Source organism: Vulpes vulpes, chromosome 16 (genome assembly GCF_048418805.1).
Source record: "Vulpes vulpes isolate BD-2025 chromosome 16, VulVul3, whole genome shotgun sequence".
NCBI lineage: Eukaryota > Metazoa > Chordata > Mammalia > Carnivora > Canidae > Vulpes > Vulpes vulpes.
Genome location: NC_132795.1, coordinates 59,383,256 through 59,410,515, shown reverse-complemented (window position 1 = coordinate 59,410,515; position 27,260 = coordinate 59,383,256). Strand labels below are relative to the sequence as shown.

The 27,260-nt window shown below is 43.7% G+C and overlaps 1 protein-coding gene across 5 annotated transcripts in view; it reads right to left on the bottom strand.

Moving 5' to 3' along the window:
• The window catches only part of SYN3 (synapsin III), a 454,689-nt gene that overhangs the window by 55,346 nt on the left and 372,083 nt on the right, over nucleotides 1–27,260 (bottom strand). For all 5 annotated transcript variants that reach the window (XM_072741870.1, XM_072741871.1, XM_072741873.1 and 2 more), the window contains one exon: nucleotides 21,626–21,688. In XM_072741870.1, coding sequence (XP_072597971.1) covers nucleotides 21,626–21,688 — 63 coding nt within the window. The remainder of the gene's footprint in view (nucleotides 1–21,625; nucleotides 21,689–27,260) is intronic.

The following is a 27,260-nucleotide window of genomic DNA, read 5'->3' as shown; positions in this document are numbered from 1 at the left end:
TAGAATCACACAGAAAACTTCACTACCTTAAAAATCCTCTGTGCTCTGCCTATTGATCCCTTCCTCCCCCAAGCCCCTGGCACCAGGATCTTTTCTACTGTCTTTACAGTTCTGCCTTTTATAGAATGTCATCTAGTTGGAATCATAGAATATGTAGCCTTCTCAGATTGGCTTCTTTCATTTCACTTACTAATATGCATTTATGTTACTTCCATGTTTTTTCATGGCTTGATAGCTCATTTCTTTTTAGCGCTGAATAAAATTCACCAATTGTAACAAATGTACCACTCTGGTGGCAGATATTGATAGTGGGGGAAACTATGCGTGTGTGGGGGAAGAGGGTATACGGGAAATCTGTACCTTCTGCTCTCTTTTGCTGTGAATTTAAAACTGTTCTAAAAAATAAAGTCTATTAAAAAAAAAGACTATGAAGGGTGATTCTATTTATGTGCCAGTTCTATGCTGGGGTTAAAATAAAATGAAATCCTTCCTCCCCTAGTGTTTCTAAGAGTAGTAATCAGAGGTCTATCAGAAAATAATTCAGTATATATTGAGTGTCTCCCAGAATCAAAACCCTCATGAAGGCAGGGACTTTGATTTGTTCTCCACTGAGAGAACACCAAGAGTGGCCAGAACACTGCTTGGCACATAGAAGGGGGCTCAATTAATATTTACTGAGTAAATTAACAAAAATATCAGGCCCCATGATTGGGGCTCCAATCATGGTTTCTGCTCTCAAGGTCTAGCCTAGAACGCTGACAAGGTCTAGCCTAGAACATTTACTGTAGGACAATAAGATGGTGCAATGAGTGAGAGCTGTGTCAGGTTCAGAGCTGGCTCAAAGGAGGGCAGAAGGACAGATCATCATGCTTGAGGAAGACAGAGAAGGCTTTAAAGAGGAGAAGCTGCTTTAGCCAAGTCGAAGGATGAGTCCCATGGTGGGGGGATATCTCAGTGTATGATTTTAAATGTATTAAGGGCAGGTAAGTTCGGGAAGACTTGACTTAAGGTGTCACCCTGCCTGTCCCTGGGGTCACACTTGGAAAATTTCTCACAATAAACTAGCCTCTGGACTTAAGTACTCCAGGTCTTGTGCTTCTGGTCCTTTGCTCTCCACCCCAGTCTAGTTGCCCACCCCTGGCTCCAGCCCAAGGCCTCAGGATCTTGTGTGTCACTGTAGGTGTCTATTTTGGGGTGATGGCATTCAAGGGGGCTCTACACAGAAACACCAACTATGTATGAGGGCTGGGAGCAGTGGTGTCCTGGAGCTGACTCATACTGGCTATTTTTCAGTGTTCCATGGAAGGATCTGGAGTGTTGCAATAAACGTTGGATTACTGTTTTGTTAAAATAAAATATTTAAAAGCTTTGTTTTAAAGCATGCAAAAAAACACACTCAGATGTTTAATATACATTTACTTGAGCTGTCTAGGCAATTGTTTTTTGTGGAGCCCTCAGAGTTAAGACTTCTTCCATCTTGGTGGAAGTCTTTTCTATTCAGAAAGTAACCTGAGATTGTAGAGTAAGCTGGTAAAATGCTGGTGATTTTCTCAAAACTGTGGTCTGCAAGAACACAAAACATTAAGGTAATTTGGATGCTGAGGGTGATATGGCCCAATTTCATTGGAAGACCTTCAGTGTTCTCCTGATGGACGTAGTGGTAAATGTTTTAAATTAAAAGTTTCAGAATAAAATTATAGCTAATACAATACTACTTTTGTGTCTGTCATAATTTTAAGCTCCATGTAAGATTTCATTGGGAAAGGAGGGTCCTGATGTTGCCTAGTCAGTTCATGTTACAGGAGAGAAAACTGAAGCCACCCCAGAGGGACAAGGTCATTTCTGGTGGTGTAGCTTCTGGAAAGACAAAGGAAGAGAGGAAAACCCTGGAGGGAGGAAAGGATTTTCTAAGTTAGGGCTCTTGGGTCCCCCATCCAGTATCTTTGCATTATGGCAAAGGAATGTGTTCTCATTATTTCAGCAGGGAACCACATCACCCTCATGGTGGGTGCCAGAAACATCTGAAGGAAACCCATCCCTGCGCCTATAAGGCACAACGTGCGTTGGCCCTGCTGACCTCTCTGACTTCATCTCCTGCCACCTGCCTATTGACTCTTCCAGTTCCTAGAACTTGCAGAACTCAATGCTGCTTCAGGGTCTTTGTATTTGTCATTCCCTCTGCCAGCAAAGCCCTTTCTGCAGATCTGTCACATAGCTGGCTCCTTCTCATTGTGTCTGTTCTGTTGTCACCTCCTCAGAGAGGCCTCTTTTTTTTTTTTTTTTAACCACTGAGCAACCCAGGCATCCCAAATGCTGTTTTTTTTTTTTAAATAAATTAATTTTTTATCGGTGTTCAATTTACCAACATACAGAATAACACCCAGTGCTCATCCCGTCAAGTGTCCCCCTCAGTGCCCGTCACCCATTCACCCCCACCCCCCGCCCTCCTCCCCTTCCACCACCCCTAGTTCGTTTCCCAGAGTTAGGAGTCTTTATGTTCTGTCTCCCTTTCGGATATTTCCCACACATTTCTTCTCCCTTCCCTTCTATTCCCTTTCACTATTATTTATATTCCCCAAATGAATGAGAACATACACTGTTTGTCCTTCTCCGATTGACTTATTTCACTCAGCATAATACCCTCCAGTTCCATCCACGTTGAAGCAAATGGTGGGTATTTGTCGTTTCTAATGGCTGAGTAATATTCCATTGTATACATAGACCACATCTTCTTTATCCATTCATCTTTCAATGGACACCGAGGCTCCTTCCCCAGTTTGGCTATTGTGGACATTGCTGCTAGAAACATCGGGGTGCAGGTGTCCCGGCATTTCATTGCATCTGAATCTTTGGGGTAAATCCCCAACAGTGCAATTGCTGGGTCGTAGGGCAGGTCTAATTTTAGGCTCTTTGAGGAACCTCCACACAGTTTTCCAGAGTGGCTGCACCAGTTCACATTCCCACCAACAGTGTAAGAGGGTTCCCTTTTCTCTGCATAGAGAGGCCTCTTTTTGATCATCTGATCTAAAGTAGCTCTTCCACTCCCTGTTCATACTCTATTGCACCACCCTGGCTTATGTTCTTGTACTTATTATGCTCTCAAATTCTCTTGTATTTGCCTATATACCCTACAAAAATATAAAGCTCTGAAAGAGCAGAGACTTGTCTCTTAGATTCACTACTATATCCCTTGCTCCTTGCACGTTGTAGGTGTTTGGGAACTATTTTCCTAAAGAATAAATGAACAAACGGATGGTCACTGGGCACTCTGTTGACCTCAGGGAGTGGTTTTCAAGTTGGACACCATGGAGATTTTTGGGGGCTCCTTCTTTGGGGGATGGGTCCATGCAAGGAGACCAGTTGGATGAGATCTAGATCTCCCTTCATCCTAGTGGCTCCACATGGATATAGTTTATATATTGAATGCTTTTATCGTTCATTGGACAGAAGGCTCAGGGACCAAAGAGCAGGGCCAGGTCATTGGGGAGGAAGCACTGGATGGAAGCTTGGGCTCTAGACCTTCAACCTGATACTTGGGGGCTTATCAATGAGACACAGGGGCAATGTTGAGGGGTGCTAGCTGGAAGAGCAGGACATGGCAGGTATATCATCTGGGGGTCCCAGGCATGAGGATGGGGTCTTTGGGAGAGTGGTGACCTGATTCTAAGTTATCTTTCCAGCTGTCTCAGATCTTTGTCCCTGAATCATGAACCAGAGATAGGCTTTTTGCTGAGGCCACAGCATTTTCCAACCACGACTTTAAACATAATGTTTGCTCCTGCCCTGACCAAGAAAGCAACAGGCTTGCTCTCGGTGACCTCATTAAACGGGATTCTATTTTCACAGCACATTTTGAGAACATTCTTATTTGCTGTTCCAGGCTCTCAGAGAGACAGCCCAAGAGGCTCTGCTGATAAAATGACTCTGGGTACGACAGAGATGGGGAGATGCTGAAATGAATAGCAGCTTTGTTTATTTGGCATTGGAATAGGCGAGAGGAGCTATATTAAAAAAGTAAATAAAGTTTCCCTTCTCTCCACAAGAAAAAAACCTACTCTGGCTGCATGGCCAGCCACACAATTTTCCTCACAGAACAGAACAAATGTGAGTAGCCTCAGTTTAACTTTGGGAGAAGAAATGTACAAAATAAAATAATTATGGGGTGGGCGTGGGATCGAGCTTGAGAATGAGTAAGATCAAGAAGCATCTGAGTTGCCTAATTAAAGAGCCAAAAATAAAAAGCAGCAACAGACTGGGTCTAGCAATATAGATACACACACTGAGGCATTTATATATACATCTATATATACACAGGGCCCCGAAATACAACTGGCTCCCCTCCTCTGCAGACTTGACCCATATCTCCTTCCTATGGTTGAGAGAAGATACGAATAATTGGCTAGAGTGACATTTTCTGAGTGCTCACCGTGTGCCCAGCTCAGTGCGAAGCGGCCTAGGTACACAATCACAGATAGCATCGTTCTTCCCACTGACTTAGCTTCTCTGAGCTTTGGTGTTCCCTTCTGCAAAAGGAAGATAATCAGACTGCCCACCTCAGAGAGCTGTTGTAATAATAATGTGAGACACACACATGAAACACAGGGCCTAGCATCTCATGAGGCCTCCATGGATGGTTTGTGATTATTCTTATGGTTGTCCTTTTCCACAGGTACCTCAAATACAAAATGTTGAAAACAGCTCGCTATCTTCCCCCTCAAGCCCGTCCTTTCTGATTTTACATTTTAGTAAATGGAATCATCATGTTCTTAATTTTCTTCTCCTGCCCAGTATCCAGTTGCTCTGATTTTCCTGTATCTCTGGATGATGTCCTTACCTCATTGCAAACTGCCTTGGTTTCTGCCTGGTTCCAACCCTAATTTCTTCTCTGCACTGCTACAGTTTCTGGGTTTGAAGGGTGTTAATCTTCCCCCACTCCTCTCTGTTCTCACACTACTGCGTACAAATCCAAACATGCCCATTCTTTGCTTACAGCCCATCAGTGGCTCTCCCTCCTAGCTAGAAGATAAAGTGCAAATTTTAGAGTGCAGCATAAAATGCATCTAGGATCTGGCCCTGTCCCCTCTCTGGCCTCACTTACTTGTCCAGGTCTCACTCCAGCCCAGAGTTTTGTGTTAGCATCATCCAGGATCAAAAAATGCTAGTGCCTGGGTCCTATGCCAGCCAATCACAACAGAGTCTTTGGGGGTGGGCCCCAGGCAGAGGTATAATTTTGGAGCTTTCTGGGTGCTTCTAAGCACTACTAAGCCTGACAACCTGCCACATCTGGCAGCTTGTGATGTTCTCCTGGGCCCTTATGCCGTGGTGTGTGTGTGTGTGTGTGTGTGTGTGTGTGTGTGTGTGTGTCCTGCTGCCTGGAATGCTTTTCTCAGTCTTGTTGACCTGAAGTGTGTGTCCCTATTGTTCCCTATTGTTTGAGATGCAGCTAAAGCTTCTGCCTCCTCTCAGTCGCCCTGGTACCCCGTGAAGATGCTCTCACTCCCCCTGGCATTTCCCTCTATCATGACTTAATTATTGGCTTAGTTGGCCACCACCTCTATTAGAAAGGGAGCTTCCTGAAGGGGAAGCTTGTTGCTCAGTATAGTACCTACACACCCCTACAATATCTGGTTTTTGGACAAATGAGTAGATGAATGACATTTCCCCCTCCATCTTCATTCAATTTTATCTGGATTCCCTTCTTAGCACTTGGCTGGTATTTCTGCTGGAAGTTTTACTTCAGTGGCTTGGAATGTAGTCAACTGTTTACATGATCTCCCACCTCTCCCCAACTCTCTGGCCTTATTTCATGCCACTTCTCACCTCAAGCACTCACTCTAGCCCTATGGGCCCTCTGCCTGTTCTTGGACCACACAGAGGCCCTGCCTCAGGGCTTTGTGTGTGCTCTTCCCTCGCTGTCATGCTCTTGACCACCATATGCCCATTGGCTCCACATGTCAACTCACAGAAAGGCTCCCTTAATAGCCCCATCATTGTGTGTCCCTCATCCTGTTTCTTTTGCCTTCAGAGTCCTTCTCATCATTGACATATCATAGTTTTTAATTGTTTATTCTTTTTTGTCTCCCTCCCACCACTGGATGTAAACTCCATGAGGCCAGGGACTTTACGGTGTTCATTACTGCATCTCCAGTGTCCAGAATAGTCCTTGGCATGTAGAAAGCACTCCATAAATATTTCTTGAATAAATGAATGAGTAAACATGTTGTGCTTTCTAGTGAACTAGGATTCTTCAAACTGTGGGTTTAAAATGGGTCACAACCAACATTTAAAAAAATAAAAGACTGGAACAATACATATCAGAATGCCTTGGACATAGAAAAGGCAAGTTTTATTCTTGTTATGTTAAACTTAACATAGCATATGTTTAATATCTGAGAAACAGTTGGTAAGACAAAATCTAGTACTTACTGTGGTTTGCTAAACAAATTTTTGGTAAAGCTTTGCACTAGACCAGGAATCAGCAAACAATTTCTGTGAAAAGTGCAATGATAAATATTTTAGGCTCTGTGGACCATAAAAACTATTCAACTCTGATGTTGTCATTCGAAAACAGCCATAGATGATATGCACACAAATGGACTGGCCTATATTATAATAAAACTTTAGTAACAAGACCAGGTCAGGGGTTGAATTTGGCTTGTGGGTGGTAGTTTGCCAAGCTCTACACTAGACTATAGTCTAGTGTGAGCCTATGTGTTCTGTATATAAATTCCTTCCATTCAGAAGCCATGTCTTTTTTTCACCTCAGGATCTTTTTTAAAAAATTTATTTATTTTTTAAATTTTATTTACTTGATTTTTAAAAGATCTTAATTTCAGTGTAGTTAACATACAGGCTTATTTAATTTTACCTCTGGATTTTAACCAAAAGTTCTCCATCCCAGAGTCTAGCCCACTCTTTGCACATAACAGATGTTCATAAATATTTGCCAAAATATTCATAAACATTTACTGAGTCCCCAACTCAGAACGGCTGGGCACCAAATCCATTAGCAATCATTGAATGACTACAAGAGCCCTTGGCCTTAAGTTTTTCAAAAGCGTCTTCTCTTCCTCCAATCCTTCCAAAGGCTGAGACCTGGAGCCCAAAGGATGTCCTCGCTCCAGCTGGCTTGGGTCATGTGTCAAAAGGAGTGGTGGGAAGTGATGGGAACAGGGAGTCTTTGATGGACTGCTTAGGGAACTGCCTAATTATCCTGCTTATCAGTTCGCTGGTTCCTTTCCTTTGCTCTTCCCCGTCATAAATCAAAACTCCTTCTGTTATTCCTGAGTTCCCAGGTCACTGATTCTTTTTCCTGCAAGTTTATAGAGTTACAACGTGACTGCAAGATTGAATGGAAGGGAAGGGAGGCAGCTGACAAGTGTCAGCTCTGTAAGGCAACACTTCAGCTGCCCTTTCTTCATTGTGCATTGTGCACAATGAAGAAAGGGCCTGGCCTTGGCCAGGAAGAGAGATGGAGTCCGTGGGTGCAGCTTGTGCACCAAGCAAGTTTATAATCCAGCAAGGGAGGCTGGTTCAGATTTTAAGATGACCCAGAGCAGGGGTCTCCAACTAGAGCTGGAGGGTTTCTGCTAATTTTTGTGCAGCCCGTGAGTTAAGAAGAGTTTTTAAATGGTTGGAGAAAAAAAACTGAGAGCAGGGTGATATTCCATGACATGTGAAAGTTATATGAAATTGAAATTTCAGTGTCCATAAATAAAGTTGTATTGGAACACTCATTCATTTCCGTATTGTCTAGGGCTGCTTTCATTCTACGAGAGCAGAGTGGAGTAATTGCAACAGACCATATGGCCTGAAAGCCTAAAATATTTACCATCTGTCTCTGTATGGAAAAAGTTTGCTGAGCCCTGACTAGCATGACTAGTTGACATGGACTAGCAGTGCAGATATCACCTGGGAGCTTGTCAGACTCCCAGGCAGGCCCTCCCTGACCGCCCCCCGCCTTGGGAATCAGGATCTGCATTTTAACAAGGTCCACAAGTGATCTGGAAGCAGCTGAAAATGCAGGAAGCACTTAGGTTCTAGAGGGAGTGAATCAATATCTCTTAAGTATCTACAAATTTTTACAAGTGCTTTATCTTGGTCAGCAAGGCAACCCCACACCTACTAGGGAGGTCTATTAGGGCCATTTCACAGATAAGAAAATAAGACACCAAGTGTTTGACCAAAGTAACATACCTAAGAAGTAGCTGAACTGGGATTTGAACTTGTGGGTCTACTGCATGACCTGTGGCCCTAACCCTGAGGCTGCATGGCCCCCTGGAAAGAGATCAAGACCACACTCATGGTCTGAAGTTGGAGACCCCAACTGGTGCCCCAAGGGTGTCCAGTGGCCAACACATATGTTTTCTTCAGCCTACATGGTGTTTTGAGTATTTTAAAATTAGTTGCCAACGTTTAAAATCAGAGGAATGCATATCAGGGCCCCAGAGAACTGGCTTCTTATGAAAGACTCAGATGATCAGGTGTGGTGTCTCAGGGCTTTGTCCAGCTGGGGCTAAGCTGTGGTGGCCCATCCAAGCTGGCCAGGCCTTTGTGGGTCATTACAGCCCCTACTGGGCCTCCTGACTCATTCCTGGGACTTCCTGGATCCAGTGGGCATCTGAGTTGGCATCCTCTAAGTGTGCAGAGCAGCTGTGGATCCCTGAGCATCTTGTTAAAATGCTGAATCTGATTCAGCAGGTGTGGGGACAGCCCTGTGTTCTGTTTTGAAGGGGTTCCCAAGTGATGCCGAGGCTACCAGTCCTTATACAGAGCTCACTTTGAGCAGCAAGGCTATTGAGGAGCTCAGGCCTGTCTGACTTCAGGGCTACACTCAGTTGGTCCATCACCCAGAGCATCTCTGGGTGCCCTTGCTTCTGTTTCCTCATCCCTTAGAGTGGCTGAAGGCCCCTGGCCCTTTTTGTTAGCTGCCAATGGCCTCCTCCATTGATGAGCCCCCTGAATCCTCTAAACACAGCCGTTTCCTACGAGTGTCATGACATGAAAGGGCCTGAGCAGCATCCACTGTCCCACCACACTGCTTCCTTAGCATCTTCTGGCCTTGATCCTGGAGGATAGGGTGTTGGTTCGGAGGCTTCTTGGAACTAGAGGTCTGGAGCTGAGGCAAGAGGACAGGGTCTGCCAATAGCATCTCGCTTGCCCAGAGGAGGCTTAGTAGAGACTGCTGATAATTGTGTTTAAGGCATCTACTTACCCTGCCGCAAATATGCATGCACCCACATGCATGCACATACAAGCACATGCACACACATGTGCATACACACATGTGCACTTCAAAATGTAATAAGCTCACTGTTTCCTTCCTTCTCTGGCTTTCTTTCTCAAACAACCCTGCTGCTGCCACCTGTCAGCAGCAATACCAGCTGCCCCTAAGTGGACCGATTTCCAAAAAGGCAGAGTTGTGGCTGGCTGTGAGAAACTCGGTAGGAGGCTACCCTAGGCTGGAGGCTCAGTGAGGCAGGCAGCCTCTGCTTGTTTCAAGACATTGATTCTCCTGCCTGCCAACAGTAGAAATGGGTTACACCTGCATATTTGGCCTGAGGATGGTACAGCAGGCTGTGCGCCCAGTGGAACTGCCTGGAGGCAGCCCTCTTCTCAGCATGGGTGCCAGGACCAGCGGAGAGAATGTGCAGCCTTCACAGCAGGCTGTGTGCAACCTTGTGTGAATCATGCATGTTGCCTCCTTGATCTCTGCTTGTCTCATCTGAAAAATGGGTATCAGGATAGCACTACCCACCCTAAACGACCACTGGAGCTTGAATAGGCCTCCATTGTGCAAGTATTTTGTAAACTGTACATGACTGTCTAATGCCAGGAGAAAAGCAAGGAGCCAGTAATCACACTGTGGTCAATGATACAGAGCATTTCCCACCTAAGCAGGCAACACATGTGCCCTCCTCTATCTGAGGGGCTCCTAAGGGGATGACTTCTCTGGTCTTTGTTTCACACAAAACCAAGATGGGTCAAGGAAACAGAGAAGAGAGAGAGAGAGAGAGAGAGAGAGAGGGGAAGGAAATCTTACTGCTTTTCAATGTCTGTCAGTTCAAGAATATTCTCTTTTTCATGGAAGACTTGCATGGTGAGTACCCACAAAAGCAGGTAATTGATTCTTTCCAGATCAGTCTGTTCCTGGGCTTCTGTCCCTCTTGACAAAATAGGTCTTGTATGTGATGGGGGTAAAACACTGTCTTTAAAACACAGTGCCAGGAGTAATAGTTTTCTTTTTCTCCTTCTCATTGTCTTGCATCAGTGTTCCGGGTCTTGGCTTCAGGCCTGGGGTGAGATCAGCCCACCAGACAAGAGCAGTTCATATGAAAAGGTCAGTGCTGGTCTCCAAGGTGTTGACATGTTTTTTTGGGTGGAGGCCTGTGAAATTCTTTATAAGTCAACTCTCCAATGAAGTTGGCGGGTCGCCTTATCAAGAAAAGAGATGATTCCACCAGTGAGTTTCCAAGTGTCCCAGGCAGCCTGAAGGAAAGGGCGGAAGGACCTGCTGACCTTGATTCAAATCCTGCTTCCAGCACTTACCCATGACCTTGGGAGAAACAACTCTTGGAACTTCTGCAAAGCTGGGAGACCTCTCAGAGTACTTCTGAGGGTCAGAGGAGATGTTGAAGGCATGTGTCTTGGCTCATAGGTACTCAGAATTGTTAACACCCTCTCTCTTTTCCTTGTGCATCCTCACACCTAGTCTGCTTTGAGTGATCCCAGAGAAGTAGAATAATTTGTTCAAGGTCACAATGCTGGTAAATGGCAGGGTTGAGATGAGCACCCAAGGAGGTCTAAGTTCAAAGCCCATACTCTCCTTTACTTACTTCCCATTTCACACTTACTTTTAACATTTTTACTCACTATTATTCTTCTGAGCTATCAGATGAGGAAAACCATGAATATTTGACATATATGACAGCACTGATGTTTTTAAATGATTTGCCCAGATGGATACTGCTGGCCTCTGAAGTATGGTGCTGACAAGGAGGACTCAGGTCTCTTTGACCCAGGCCAACCAAGAGCAATACAAGGATGTGGAAATTGGCAGAGAAAGTGCCACCATGAGAGATCTAAGCCTGACACTCTCATAAGAAAAATGAGTCGATGATCAAGGTGACTTTGCCTTCAATATGACAAACATCAGGGTAGATACAGTCATAAAATGACCATTTTAGTTTGCTTCTGTTTGTTCTTAGATCTTGGCATTTTGGGATCCAAAGGAAGAAAGAGACCTTTAGGACTCCAGAATATATGTGTGTGTATGTGATATACACACATATATACAAATACCACACACACACACACACACACACACACACACACACACATGCACATGGGTGCACAGAGTCAAACCTCATTATTTCTGGTAGTTATGTTCTATAAGATTGCAGCAAATACTGATTTAGTGAATACTGAACCATTGCTCCTAGGGGAAATGCAGGGTTTCTGGAAGCTTCTGGTCACAAACATTTTCCTCAACTGATCGATACATAACCTTGTTTTGTGTGCTTCTGTTTAAAGCCATCTTATTTAATATATATTGTTGATTCATTAACATCGAACCAGTAGCCAACAGCACTATAACTCATGCCAGAACAAAGCTTATCTAACACGTTTTTTTCCTGTAAGAAACATCACAGCCTTCTTGAACTTAGGACTTCTTGCACAGGACAGCACTTCAGCACTACACTTGTGGTGGGGTGGGGCAGGGGGGCATTTTAAACAATGAAATCACCACAAAAAAGTGCAAGAATGTGTAAATGTGGCTCTAAATAGATGGAGAAGAGGACATTGTTTATAGCATAAGAGCTGAAACAAGAAGGCAGAACGTTGCCTTGTTTGACCTCAGCTGGGAACATGCACACTGTTTGCTGCTCTGCACATGTCTGTGAATGAATGTGAAAGTGCCATAAGAATTGATTTTGGCATTACAAGTACATCTTAGTGAGTAGCTGAATTTGTACATACGGAATCCATGCATAATGAGGATGGATGGTATATACTGTGCTTGTAGAGAGGAAAACCTCAGGCTCTGAAAAAGGGAGCACAGCACTTAAAATTTTCATTAAGGTGTAAAGGACTGATTGATCTCTGCTAAGGGTCCATCTTGATCAAGAGAAGCAGAGAATAAATGAGGCCAGTGGTCATCTCAAGGGAGTGGCAGGGGAGATGAGAGAGGACATGGGGGAGGTAGGAGTTGAGAGGGAGGGCAATGGAGTGGATGGGGCTCCCTCCCTGTCCTTCTTCACAGCCTGGCAGGGGCCTTGAACACTCCTCCCCGGGAACATCTGGCAGGCTGGCTCCCCTCTCCTGTTCTCACCCAGCTTGGTTTCTGTCGCGCACTCTGGCAGTCTCCCAGGTGCCGGGGAACCTTCTGTTTTCTTCTTCTTCTTTTTTTAATTGGAATTCAATTTGCCAACATATAGCATAACACACTCAGTGCTCATCCCATCAAGTGCCCTCCTCAGTGCTCATCACCCAGTCACCCCATCCCCCTGCCCACCTCCCTTTCCACCACCACTTGTTCATTTCCCAGAGTTAGGAGTCTCTCATGTGCTGTCACCCTCACTGATATTTCCCACTCGTTTTCTCTCCTTTCTCCTTTATTCCCTTTCACTATTTTTAATATTCCCCAAATGAATGAGACCATATAATGTTTGTCCTTCTCCGATGGACTTGCTTCACTCAGCATAATACCGTCCAGTTCCATCCACGTCGAAGCAAATGGTGGGTATTTGTCATTTCTAATGGCTGAGTAATATTCCATTGTATACATAAACCGCATCTTCTTTATCCATTCATCTTTCGATGGACACCGAGGCTCCTTCCACAGTTTGGCTGTTGTGGACATTGCTGCTAGAAACATCGGGGTGCAGGTGTCCCGGCAGTTCACTGCATCTGTATCTTTGGGGTAAATCTCCAGCAGTGCAATTGCTGGGTCATAGGGCAGATCTATTTTTAACTCCTTGAGGAACCTCCACACAGTTTTCCAGAGTGGCTGTACCAGTTCACATTCCCACCAACAGTGCAGGAGGGTTCCCCTTTCTCCACATCCTCTCCAACATTTGCTATTTCCCGTCTTGTTATTTTCACCATTCTCACTGGTGTGAGGTGGTATATCATTGTGGTTTTGATTTGTATTTCCCTGATGGCCAATGATGCGGAGCATTTTCTCATGTGCTTGTTTGCCATGTCTATGTCTTCCTCTGTGAAAGTTCTGTTCATGTCTTTTGCCCATTTCGTGATTGGACTGTTTGTTTCTTTGCTATTGAGTTTAATAAGTTCTTTATAGATCATGGATACTAGTCCTGTATCTGATATGTCATTTGCTAATATCTTCTCCCATTGTAGGTTGTCCTTTAGTTTTGTTGACTGTTTCTTTTGCTGTGCAGAAGCTTTTAATCTTGATGAAGTCCCAATAATTCATTTTTGCTTTTGTTTCTTTTGCCTTCATGGATATATCTTGCAAGAAGTTGCTGTGGCCAAGTACAAAAAGGGTGTTGCCTGTGTTCTTCTCTAGGATTTTGATGGATTCTTGTCTCACATTTAGATCTTTCATCCATTTTGAGTTTATCTTTGTGTATGGTGTAAGAGAATGGTCTAGTTTCATTCTTCTGCATGTGGCTGTCCAATTTTCCCAGCACCATTTATTGAAGAGACTGTCCTTTTTCCAGTGGATAGTCTTTCCTGCTTTGTCGAATATTAATTGACCATAAAGTTGAGGGTCCACTTCTGGATTCTCTATTCTGTTCCATTGATCTATGTGTCTGTTTTTGTGCCAGTACCACACTGTCTTGATGACCACAGCTTTGTAGTACAACCTGAAATCTCCCATTGTGATGCCCCCGGCTCTGGTTTTCTTTTTTAATATTCCCCTGGCTATTCGGGATCTTTTCTGATTCCACACAAATCTTAAGATTATTTGTTCCAACTCTCTGAAGAAACTCTATGGTATTTTTATAGGGATTGCATTAAATGTGTAAATTGCCCTGGGTAGCATTGACATTTTCACAATGTTAATTCTTCCAATCCATGAGCATGAAATATTTTTCCATTTCTTTGTGTCTTCCTCAATTTCTTTCAGAAGTGTTCTGTAGTTTTTAGGGTATAGATCCTTTACCTCTTTGGTTAGGTTTATTCCTAGGTATCTAACCTTCTGTTTTCTTAACTGCTCCCCTGGGTTCCATCTGTCCATTTATTCATTCCTCCCTCCTCCACTATCCAACAGCCAAACTGTGGAAGGCCACTATTCCTACTTAAAAAGCAGACCAGGGTGGGAAAAGCTTGCTGTATGAGTCAGTCCAAGAGATGATACCAGAGTCTGGGTTGCTCAGAACTGATGACAGCAGCAGCCCTGGCTCAGTGGGTGTGTGAGACACCTGGGCTGCTGGAAACATGGAGTTTAGGAACTGCCACCTTGACCCTCCAGACCAGATGCAGGGACGCCCAAATGCTGTCACTCACTACTCCAGCCTTAGAAGGACAGCAAACCCTGTGCCACAGGGGAAAGTGTTAGGATATTTGGGTCTGGACTTATGAGACTATGACCATGTCGATGTCCTTCACCTCTGTGAGCTCAGGCACTAGAACCAGACTGTCCAGAACTGGACCCCAACTCCACTACCTACTCCCTGTGTCTCAGTTTCCTTATATGTAAAGTGGGGGCACCAGCCATACCTACCTCACAGGGTAGTTATAAAGATTACACTCAATGAGTAAATATATTTCAAGCCCCTAGAACAGTGCCTACACTGAGTAAACTCTATAAAGCATTAGCTTTTATTATTATTGGGGTTATTAGGTTGGTATTATTGTTACTGTTCTTTTTTTTTTAAGATCTTCTTTCTTTATTTGAGAGAGAAAGAGTACAAGCAGGGGAAGCAACAGACAGAGGGAGAGGGAGCTGAGCAGGGAGCCCAACGTGGGGCTCGATCCCAGGACCCTGAGATCATGACCTGAGCCAAAAGCAGATGCTTAACCAACTGTGCCTCTATTATTACTGTTCTTATCTCTAAAGTATGGAATATGGCCGAATCTGAAAGGTCTTTCTTTCCCTTCCTGCTCTGTTATTGGGGATGCTCTCTTGCTGTGTGGCCCTTGGGCAAGGGCTTCTCCATTCTGAGGCCTCATGTCCTTATCTTCTAGATGAGGTGCCAGGACTCAAGCCCAGAGAGTCTGTGAATCTAAGAAATAAGGATAAGGCAACTCCCAAGGGTGGAGTTAGCTTTTATTTTGGCCTCTCCTGGGGATGTTGCCGAGACAAGCAGTTAAGTAATCACAATAACAGTTTACATTTGTAGTAGGTTTTTAAAGTTCCCATTCACTGAGTGTTTACCAGGCACCCTCCCAAGGCTCTTGTGATTTATTCTATCTTCATTACACCTCCAAGAGGATAATATTGTCCTCCTATTAGAGACAAGGAAATTGAGGTATGAAGATATTAAGTAACATCCCCAAGGACACAGCCAGGAAATGGCCAATCTAGACCCAAACTCAAAACCTTGACTCCAGATGCTATAACTTTATACTAGCACATTATACTGGCAGTTGGCCTTGAACTTGACTTCCAATCCTCTGATAGTAACATGATATTGTGTCATTCCCTTCAATGGACTACTCACAGTATTGATTATAACCACAAACTTTCATCATTGGAAGAGATGCAGGAATCGTCTCTGGGGTATCTTAACCTTTGTAAAGATTTATTTATTTATTTATTTATTTATTTATTTATTATAGAGAGAGAAAGAGAGAGAGAGAGAGAGAGAGAGGCAGAGACACAGGAGGAAGGGGAAGCAGGCCCCATGTCAGGAGCCCGACGTAGGACTCGATCCCAGGACTCCAGGATCGCGCCCTGGGCCAAAGGCAGGCGCCAAACCGATAAGCCACCCAGGGATCCCTGTCTTAACCTTTGGAAGGGTGACAGACCCCCCTGTGAGGAGCTGAAAGAAGCTATGGACCCCTTCCCACCCAGAAAGTTTGTAATGTATCTGCACATAAACACACACTCATACACTAAAAATATACACACAGGTTTGTCTCGGTTTTAGGGGTTTTAAACATCTCAGGCTGAGAGCTCATGCAATGCTTAAATTCTCTTGAAACTCTCCAGTGAGCATTCATCTTTGCTGCAACTCTGCATTGATGAGAGCCTCTTACCTAAAAGATCGTCCATTCCAATAATGTTCACCTCTGATCGTTAGAAATTTGCATCATCGACACAATTAACATTTGTTCATTTCCTCCTAACTTTGGTCCCAGTCCTGCCTGCTAGATATTATTTCGAATTGGTCCCATCCAGGTGCCCATGATAATTCTCCATGTTTCTGCAGATGCTGGTGACACTGTCTCATTTGTTAATGGCTCTCTCAAACATCCAGAATGAATGTATGGCCCAGAACCCAAAACAATCTTCTGGCCATGGACTGACCATTGCAGTGTAGGACTCTCACTATGTTCTCATTATTAGAGCTCCATTAATATGTCCTAAGAGCGGATTACATTTTTTAAACTTTCTCTTACTTTGACATATAACACATATACAGAGAATTGCATAGTACAAAAACAACAGTCCAATGAGCTATCACAAAATAAACATCCACAAACTGTCATCCAAGTGAAGAACTAGAACTTTACTCATTCCTGCCTTCTCCTCTGTTCAACTCCCCACCCCCCATCCTCCACAAAGGCAACCTTTCCTTTAATGGTAATAATTTTCTTGTTTTCCTTTAAAATGTTATCATCTAAATACGTATCCCATTTAATGCTATGGTGTAGTTTCCCTGTTTTTTGAGTTTTATATAAATGGAACCATTAAAATAGGGATTCTCTGGTATATGACTTATTTCACTCAATCAAATAAGTGTGTGAGATACCTGCCTGTTGTTATATATAGTTGTAGTTCATTCATTCTCATTGCTGAAAGTTTTCCACTTGTCTGAATACACTATAATTTATCTCATCTATTACTAATGGCTGTGTCTGGGTTTTGACAATTATAAACAAGCTTTCATAAATATTGGTGTGCACATGCATGCATTTAGGCTGGCTATACTTAACAGAACTGTATAACTTTTCAGTGGATATTATCAACCTATATTCCAAAGCAGTTGTACCAATTCACACTTACAGTAGTTGTGTGTGTAGGTTCCAATTCTTCCATGTCCTTGCCAACACTTAGCGTTATTAATCTTTTTAATTTTAGCTCTTCTGGTAGTTATATAGTGGCATCTCATTGTGGTTTTAATTTGCATTTCCCTAATGACTAATCAGGGTGAGCCCATTTTCATCTATTTATTGCATATTTATGGTTTAGTAGCTTTGGCAACTCCTCATCTGACTCATACTGAAACTACAGCCAAATGAAATACAGTTTCTGACAAATGATGCTGTTTAGTCATATCTTCTTTACTGACTTCAATTTTGGATTTTGGGTCCCCAAAGCATGTCTGGACATTCTTTTTTAAAAATTAATTAATTAACTAATTAATTAATTAAAAAAGTAATCTCTACACTCATTGCGGAGCTCAAACTCAAGACCCTGAGACCAAGAACTACATGCTTCACTATCTTAGCCAGCCAGGCACCTCTGAACATTCTTAATAAATAATATTTATCAAGTGTCCACTGTGTTCCAGGCACTGAGCTATATGCTTGATATTCATCACGTCTCCTAAACCTCACAACCAGCTTACGAGGTTGTTACTAGGATTATCTGCATTGTACGTATGAAGAATATGAAGAAACCTTGGGGGAAGTTTTATATATATATATATATATATATATATATATATATATATATATATATTTTTTTTTTTTTTTTTACTTGCCATCTCATGATGAGGTGTGTAACCTATATTCAAATCAGTACCTTTAGTCACTATAACACACTGCCTCCCAAATATGGAAACATTTGACTATATTTAAAAAAAAACCTTTAAAAATGCTTAAAAACTGAATAATAAAATGGACACATAACTGTCAAAAGGAGAAAAAGAGTTGCACAGCATGACAAGGATTTAATGTGCTTAATATGGAAAGAGTTCTTAAAAATTCATTAAAGGACACAATAAAAAAACAGCCAAAGTTTTCTGTGGTCAGGTAAGTCTGGGAAATTCAGCGCATCTTTCATATTCTCTTACCCCAACAGTGTATCTAAGAAAATTTAGGACTCCTAGGTTCCACACTAAAAACTTACTTTAACGCAGCATTTTCCAAGCCTCTTTGACCAACATAGGCTTTAGCATTTGAATAATTATAATTCTTTGGAACAGACTTTGAAGCATGTTAAACTCTATAATAACCACTGCTTCCTCTGGTTTCTGGACTGGTAAAACCTTCAACAAAGGAAATAAAATTAGTTTTCTCCTGGGTTTCTCAACTCAGACACTATTGATATTTTAAGCTGTAGAATTCTTTATTGTGGGATTGTCTTAGGCATCGCGGGCTGTTCAGTAGCATCCTTGGTCTCCACTCAGTAGATGCCAGATGCCAGTAGTACTTACCCAATCCCCAGTTGTGACAATCAGAATTGCCCCATGGGAGGCAGAATCCGCCCCCCCCCCCATAAGAACCATTGGTCTAGTCTGACTGATTTCTAAAGAACCTGTTGGTGCTCCCCATGATTACCTCCTACCTAAATGCTCTCCAAACTGCATAGCATTTCCCTATATTTTGATTTCTGTGCCTTGTGACAGCCTCTATTCATTGTTAAGAGAGCAACATTCCATCTCTTGTCTTTGGGGCCTTCTTGTTTGTTAGAACTCCTTCTATTTTCAGGCATGGAACTTCTTTCTACTCTTCTATCTTCTAGGTGGAATTAAGCTCTTTTCTTCAATCTTCGTACTCACCACACACTCTCCTATCAGAACCCCAACACATATTATACCTATTTATCTGCCTGTCTCCCCAATTCCTTGACAGCAGAAAGTGGGTCCTATTTATCTCCTGATTCTCAGCACCAAGTAGGCACTAATCAATATATATGAACAAAAGCAGCAAAATATAATTGAGGGTGGATCAGCAGGGACGTAGGTGGATTTCCAACAACACTGAGTCCATTGGCAACTTCTTCACTAGTTTCTTCCTAGGAATGTTCTCTTTGCTGGTCTCCAGGAAGACAATCTTTTTTCTTGAGAGAAGCAGAAGTACCATGGAAGTTACCAATTTTGTTTTTCTCCCTCTCAGACACGAATATGACATCATTGGCTCAGTTGGCATGCCCAGGCCATCCCTGATAGTTTTCTCATTCCAAACTGAAGGAGAAAAGCCCTTTTCCCTTGGTGTCAGCATTTCGGCGAACTGTAGTTTTTTCTAGCCAGTGGCTTTTATCCTTGGATATATGGCCTTCTTTCCATGCTCTGGGAGTCCCTTTTGGGCCTGAGTTTCTCAGAGCACCCCTTCCCCAAAGCATTGCATCAGTCTCTTTAAATATTTCCTGTCTGGGATACTTTGAAGCTTTAGACACCGAATTTAATTCTTGGGAACTCTTTTAACTTTCCCAGAGTTGTCCAACATGGTGGCAGTGGGAGGAAAGAAAGGGATGGGTTTGAGAAACATTAACAAAGGCAAGTGACAAGACTTGATGACCTATTGGACATGGAGGAGGAAGATGACTCCCAGATTTCTGTTTTGAGATGATGGAGGAATTGGCGGTTCCTGCTGTAGAGAAGACCACAGGAGGGGGTGGGGGAGGAGAAAGACGAGAGGGAGTGCAGGTTGTCTGGGATAAGTTTTCATGGGAGACAAGGGGAGCATGTAGAGGAGGGAGCTGGGTATAAGAGCTGAGGGTCTGGATGGGAAATGCAACCCGGGGACTGTTGGCGTGCAGGTGGCTGTAGAAGCCAAGAGAGCAAATGAGTGCTCAGATTGCATGTGCTGTTGGCACAGACACATTGAAGATGGTACAGCAAGAAACCAAGATGGAGGAGACGTGAAGCGGTGGTGGAGACAGAGGAGAGCCAGGAGAGAAGCATGAGTCAAGGGCCACTGGAAAAGGAGTTTTGGGACAGAAGGGACAGCAAGCAGCTTTAAGAGATACAGGGAGGTCAGCTCCTATAGGGTCCGAAAGGTGCCTGCTGACTCAGCAGCATAGGGTCGCTGAGAACTAAGGCAAGGGCAGCCCCAGCAGAGTGAAAGGGCCTCAGCCCAGTGGCAGAGGTGCAGGAGGCATTAGGAGGATGGGGAGCAGGGCACAGACACAAGGGCACATCTAAAGAGGGAATCACTCATTCATCCACTTGCCCAACAAACCGATAGGCTACTCGGCACCAGGCATATGGCAGTGGACCAATAGGCAAGACCCCTGCCCTCGTGGTGTGTACTTTCAGGAAGATGTACTATTTTAGAGGGAGGATTTATTTTAAAGACGGTAGTTAGAATCATCACCATTCGACAGAGAAGGCCAAGAGAGGTCAGATGGCAACTTGTACAAATTCACACAAATATTGGAGCTAGGGGTCATGCCCTGACCTGTTCGGCCCTTTCCACTCTTTGCTGCCTGAAGGGCATGCAGTTTATGTGGGAACAGATGACACAGAAGGCATCACAGGGTGGGGAAGAACAAAGGTGCCAGATGCAGGATTATTTATGTTTGGGCTGTGCCTGCTCAGATCAAGGTTTTTATCTCTTTGAGCCAGAGGTTTGAGAGGTGGGCCTGTGGGGGCCCTCACACTTCCCCATATTCCCACTCCTTTTATTTAGGAGTAAGTCTCCCTTTCCTGTGAGCACCCTGATCCAGTGGGTTCGACTGGGGCTGCATACATCTCCACATCTCCACACGTGCATGTTAGTAGCACAGGAACCCAAGAAAGGTTAATCAGTGCCCCTCTATGGGATTTATAGAGAGCCTGGAAAGGCACCATCTTTTTTCCTCCAGGAAGTGAGTTTGGGGACCAGAGATCTTAACTACCTGAAGAAAACACCAGGCAGAGAGGAACAGAGTCAAGAAATACAGGAGACCAAGCTCTCCTGGCCTTGCTTGGGCTCCTAGATCCAGCTCTGCCCAGACCTGTCAAGAACTCTCACAGACTTCCTGGTGCCTTGAACCGATGGATTATCTTTTGTCTCCTGATTTGAGTTTCTACAAGTGCAACTGAAAGGATCTGACCAATTCTGACAAATATATCACCTGTGACTGGGTGAAATATGTGATTTACTCTTGCAGAAGCTAACTGACTCCATGAGCTTCCTCCATGGAGCCATGTATTTTCACCTCCTTCTAGGTTCTGGCCCTGCGGGTGGTGGGGAGATGAGTAAGACATAAGCTTAGAGAGCAGCTGTGGAAATGATGATGAGAACAAAAGAATCACCATCTATAAAATGCTTTACATTCGTGTGGATTTCTCCAAATCCACAATTACAGGAAACAATTAGCTAGCAATTCCAGGTAGGGTTCAGAGGGTACAGACGGGGCTGGATAGAAGCTCCGTGCCACAGGAGCTCAGAAGAAGGTGGGGTGGGGAAGACAGGGTGCGTCCTGCATCCTGGGCTCCTCTCACGCTGTTCTGGGTAGCTGAGTCAAGGTGAGGCTGGCAGAGGACAGAGGGAGAGGGGAACAAGTAGACTGGGGAGGCCGCATGAGTGTGAATGCAAGTGTAAGAGCAGCTTCTCATACCTTTCCCATTCCGGCATGGGCGTGTCCCAGCTTGACCACCACAGGGAAGTGTGGCACTGTGAGCTGTAAGAGATAAGAGGAAATCACTCATTAGCATTCTAGAGTATTGCCACCAAGACTTTGGGCACCATCTGTTCTGTAGAAAGATCCAGTCATCTGATATTACTCGGAATCCCCACAAGAACACTTTGACAGATGGTCATCCTGCTGCAGCTTGAACACCCGAAATGCCAGGGAAATTGGCTTCCAAAAGGAGCTCTGAGCTCTTAAAACCCAGCCTGGCTGGGGAACCCACCAATCTGGAGAGATGGCAGGGGGGAGCAAACTGACTGGTATCAGATCCTGGCTTTATCACTTGGGCAACCTCAGACAAGCTCTACATGGATCTGTGGCTCAGTTTCCTCATCTGTAACATAGGGATGATGAGTATCCATCCCATATGGTTGCTATGACAATCAAACACATTATCACACATGAAACCTTTATGTTTTAAGTACCCAATGAACAGCACCTTTGTTACTCCCATCACGTTTCTGCTTTATATTATCCCTCAAAAAACCTTCACGTATCTGGAAATGCATGCCCCTTCCCCGCCCCTGCCAAGCCTTCTCCAGGCTGCCCTATGAGGCTTCTTAATAATAGTTGTCATGCCCACCATGGGCACGTGCATTTATTGGCCACTCTGTGTTGGGCACTGTTCTGAGCAAATGCCCTGTATCATCTCCCTTGGAGAGTCACGCTACTTGTCTGGTTGGTTTCCTGTAGCATCCTCATCTCCAAGAACACTGCCTGACCCAGGGAAGGTGCTTGATAGTGGAATCTGTGTTTCATTCAACCAATCTTTTCAGCGAGACCTATGAGACATGCATGCTTCTTCTTATGATAGAGGAGGAGAGGGGGCTCAAAAGATTAGGTGCTTATGCATGCCCATGGTCACTCAGCTAGGAAGTGAGAGCACCAGGTTCAAACCTAGCTATACATTTCCTCCTTCATTCTGTTCATATGTTGTTTGAGATGTGTTTACTTGGTGTCTGCAAGTCTGTCTGGAGGTGCTCGAGGGCAAAGGTTATCCCTTCTAGTTATTTAGTAATAACTTCTTGGATCAGCCCAGCCAGGGGTAATCATGTCCTACTCTCTGTGCTGTCTATCCTGGGCTTGTCACTTGGTTCTGGCAGTGCTGTCTGTCCTGACCCTCTGTCTGCTTTGAGAGGAAGAACCCGGATCTTCTTTCTTGGTGCCCAGAGTATAGTCTGACATGGAGGCGCTGCTGTAGGTGCTTTTGAAAGGGGCTGCTGTGGGTCATGGATCCATTGGATCTCATCTCATTTTACCCACACAGTGGCTCCAGGAGGCAACCAGGGAAGATTTTTAGTCATCATTTCATAGACAGGAACACTGAGACACAAGGCAGGTGCTGAGAAGGGGTGGATTGGGACTCGAACTTGGGCCTGTCAGACTTGAAGCCTGACATGAACGGTTTCTCCTAAGATCTAGCCTATCAGGGCTTCCTACAGTAGATGCTGAATAAAATAAAAAAAAAAAAATTCCCTTATTTAGGCTAAGTTTTTTTTCTTTTTTAAGATTTATTCATTTATTTGAGAGAGATGCAGGGGGAGAGCATGAGCACACAAGTGTGGGGGAGGGACAGGTGAAGGGGTAGGGGGAGAGAATCCTCAAGTAGATGCCCCCCTGAGTGCAGAACCCAATGTGGGGCTCGATCCCATGAACCATGAGATCAAGACCTGAGCCGAAACCAAGAGTCAGATGCTCAACTGACTGAGCCACCCAGGCTCCCCCAGGCTAAAATTGATCATATCTCAGTGCTTAGAGAGAACAAACACATGTTTTTTTTTTTTAAAAGGGCAATATTTTATTTTGATTTCAAAAGCAAATATGTACTCATTATATAAAAAGTTTGGAAAATATAATAAAGCACTATGTTGTTATTATACAGAAGACAATAATGATCGCCTCCAGACTTTTAACAGTTTTGGTGTATTATCTGCTGGTAATCCACATTTTTTTCATTTGTTCTATATTGGAAGTATAATGAATATCCATTTTTGCTTCCTGCTCTTTCCATTTACTGTTCTGGGGTAAGCATCTGGTGGTGATTACTTGTCAGTTTAATAGTTATTACAAAATATTTCACATATGAAAAAAGACCTAAAGAGCGATATTGTAGATATTACCTCACTTAAGAAATAAGCCACTGCCCACATAGATGAAGTCCCTGATATACTTTCTTATCACCCTCCTTTGCTTCCACCCAGAGGCAATCATCATTATATGAATTCTGTTTATTATTGCCTTGCATCTATTCATATTTTAACTATTACATATGGTTCTCAAACAATATGCACTCCACATTTTTAAATTTTATGTAAGTGATATCAAAAGAATCAAAAGATTCTTGACAATCTTTTTTTTTAGCACATATGTCTGTAAGATTCACATGTGCTCATCTATTTAGCTTGGATTCATTTTTACTGCTGCATAGTATTCTATTATATGAACACATTACCATTTGCCCACTTTCCTGATGAACATTTAGGCAATTTCTATTTCTCCAATGATAGACAATATTAATTCAGACATTCTCAAACTCCATCCTCCCTGCACTTGAAGGGGAGTTTCCCCAGGGCACATGCACAGGTGTGGAATTGCTGGGGCTGGGCAATGCTTTTCTCAGTTTTGCCAGATATTGCCAAATTAACTCTCCAAAGTGGTCGCACTGACTTACACTCTCATAGGCACTGAAAGAGGTCCCAACACCTGAGGTTGAAAGACATATTTCACCAACCCAAGTGATGTAAGGTGGAATGAATGGGTATATTTTCACCAAGTGGCCTTTGTTCCCAAACAGAGTCATCACACCTGGCCATCCACTCACAGATTCTGGACATCTCGAGCAGTTTGAGAACTGCCTGGGTCACTACTGGGGCTTGAGATGAGGTCTCCATTTCATTTTAAGGTGGAGTGTGAGGTGAGGGGAAATCAGTGGGCTCTGTCTTCCCCTCCACCTCTCCCGGCCTCATTATCTCTCCACACACTGATGGATATTGGAAAGAACATGGATGTTGGAGTTAAACTTATTCTCTAGTCTGGGGCTAGATCTTTAGCCTCTCCAAAACTTAGTTTTCTGATCTGCAAAGTGGGAATGGTCATGCCTAACTCATTTGATAGTTGGGGGAAGAAGAAATGAAATAAGGACTGTCAAACTGCTTAGCACCAAGGGGAGATTCAAACTAAAAGTGTAGAGCAGGACTGAGGGAAGGAAGAAGTTAACACTGGTTTTGTGGGAATGAGGACAGAGGTGAAGGAAGCCTGGATGATGGAGGAAGGAACAGAAGCTGTTGCTTGGCAGTCTGTGATAGTATGGCAGAGGGTGACATGAAGGCCACGAAGGGAAATCTGAAAGAACTTAGCAATTATCTTGCTTCACCCCCATGTTGCCATGTGGTGGTAGGTAGAATTTCTAGGAATGCTCCCCGAGGGATCCCATTTTAATCTCTGGAGGCTGCAAATGTGATGAGATTGTCAAATAAAGTCACACAAGGATTGTTTTATGTTATATGTCACATGTGACTCTAAAATATGGAGATATCTGGGAGAACCTAATCAAATCACATGAGCCTTTAAGAGTAGAGAACCATCTCAGGCTGGTGGCAGAAGAGGGAGGCAGAGAGAGTCAAAGCAGGAGAGAGACTCAGCACACTGTTCCTGCTTTGAGATGGGGTGGTTACTTGAAAAGGAATGTGGGTAGCCTCCCAGAGCCGAAGGTGGCCCCTGGCTGATAGCTGGCAAGGAAGTGGGGACCTGAGGTGTATCATACTGCAAAGAACTGAATTCTGTCCTAACAGGAATGAGCTTGGAAGGGAACCCTGAGCTCCTGAGGAAAATGCAGTGTGTTGGCACTCTGATCTTGGCTTTATGAGACTCTAAGTAAAGCACCTTGACATGCCAGCTTGGACTTCCAATCTACAGATCCGTGAGATAATAAAAAGACGTTCTTTTTGACAGCTTAGTTTGTTAGAGCAGCAATAGGAAACTAATACGTATGTGTGTCCTCCTAGAAACTGAAGCCCAAAGAGTAAGGAGTGATTGTTTTCATGCCACACAACAGCAGAATGAGAAGTCAAGGTCATGAGTTTTGGGGTGTCTAGGTGGTTCAGTCAGTTAAGCATCTGAATCTCTATTTCAGCTCAGGTCATGATCTTGGTCATGGGATCCAGCTCACATTGGGATTTGAACTCAGCAGGGAGTCTGCTTGAGATTCTCTTTCCCTCTTCCTCTGCCCTCCCCTCCGCTACTCATGCTCTCTTTTTCCCTCTTTCACTCAAATAAATAAGTAAATAAAATCTTTAAAAAAAAAAAAAAGAAGTCAAGATCATGAGTTTTGACTCTCAATTAAGCACTTTCTCTATCAAGGCACACTTCCCTGGGGACCACATGCATACCTAGGGTACAATAAATTCTTTCTAATCATAACGATCCATAAAATAATATCAAATCAAATCAATTCACTGAGTGAGAAGTATGTGGCTGACACCATGTTTTATGCTGTGTAGGACACAGGAGATTGAGACAAGATTTCTTGTTTTAGAGAGGTGGGTTGTACAGTCAAAGAGCAGAATAAGGTGGCATGGTGGCCAAACCTGGGTGGGGCATGGAATCCTGAGCAAGTCTCCATAAGAAAGGAAGGCTTTGACAAGGATTCTTAAGGACAAGTATGCTGTGGATGGGTGGATGGAAGGCTCAGCATACCTGAAGGGGTGAATGGTGCAGAATACTTTGGTCTTCCCATGGCAGGTATCTTAATTTTCATGAGCTCTAAAGACCCACCAGAAGGGAGGAATTATTTTATGATACTTAAAATGAGTTTATCTGTAATAAAGTTACTTTGGACATGATTGAATAGAATTATATATTTGAACTAAGTGCCCTTTTCCACCATTTTAACTAAACTTGAAGGAATATACTCATTGTCAGAAATAATGGGATGAGAAATTATGTCTAGATTTACAAGACACAGAAAGTCAATGTAGAAAAATTTGAAAATTTGTAGGAAGATAATTTCAAAGAAAGTATTTTGAAACATTATTTAAAAGCAAATGCATTTTCTTGGTAGGGGAAAATTTTCATTGCCATTTTTTACTTTAGTTGGGAACAGCATTCTTTTTTTTTTCTTCTGAAGTAGACTTCACACCCAGCGTGGAGCCCAACATTGGACCTGAACTCACAATCCTGAGATCAAGACCTGAGCCAACACCAAAAGTTGGATGCCTAAGCAACTGAGTTACCCAGGCATCTCGAGAACAGCATTCTTCTTAGAACTGGTTGGCAAAGCTCTAGGCTTTGCAGAGAAGAAAGAGGCAATGTGGGGCCAGGTTGTTGGGGGGCTTTCAAGGCTGAAGACAAGAGTCTAGGTCACTTGGACTGGCGGGGGGTGGGGGAAAATAATTCAGTTCTAGAACAGGAGAGTGACCTGCTCACTGTGCACAGGATGAATTGTATCTGTAGTTACCAACAGGTCACAGACCATCTTGGAATTGATTACATCCAACACCAAGTGCCCCTGGTTGAGGCTGGGCTGGGCTGGGGATGGTGGAGAAAGTGGGGGCACTCCCAAGAG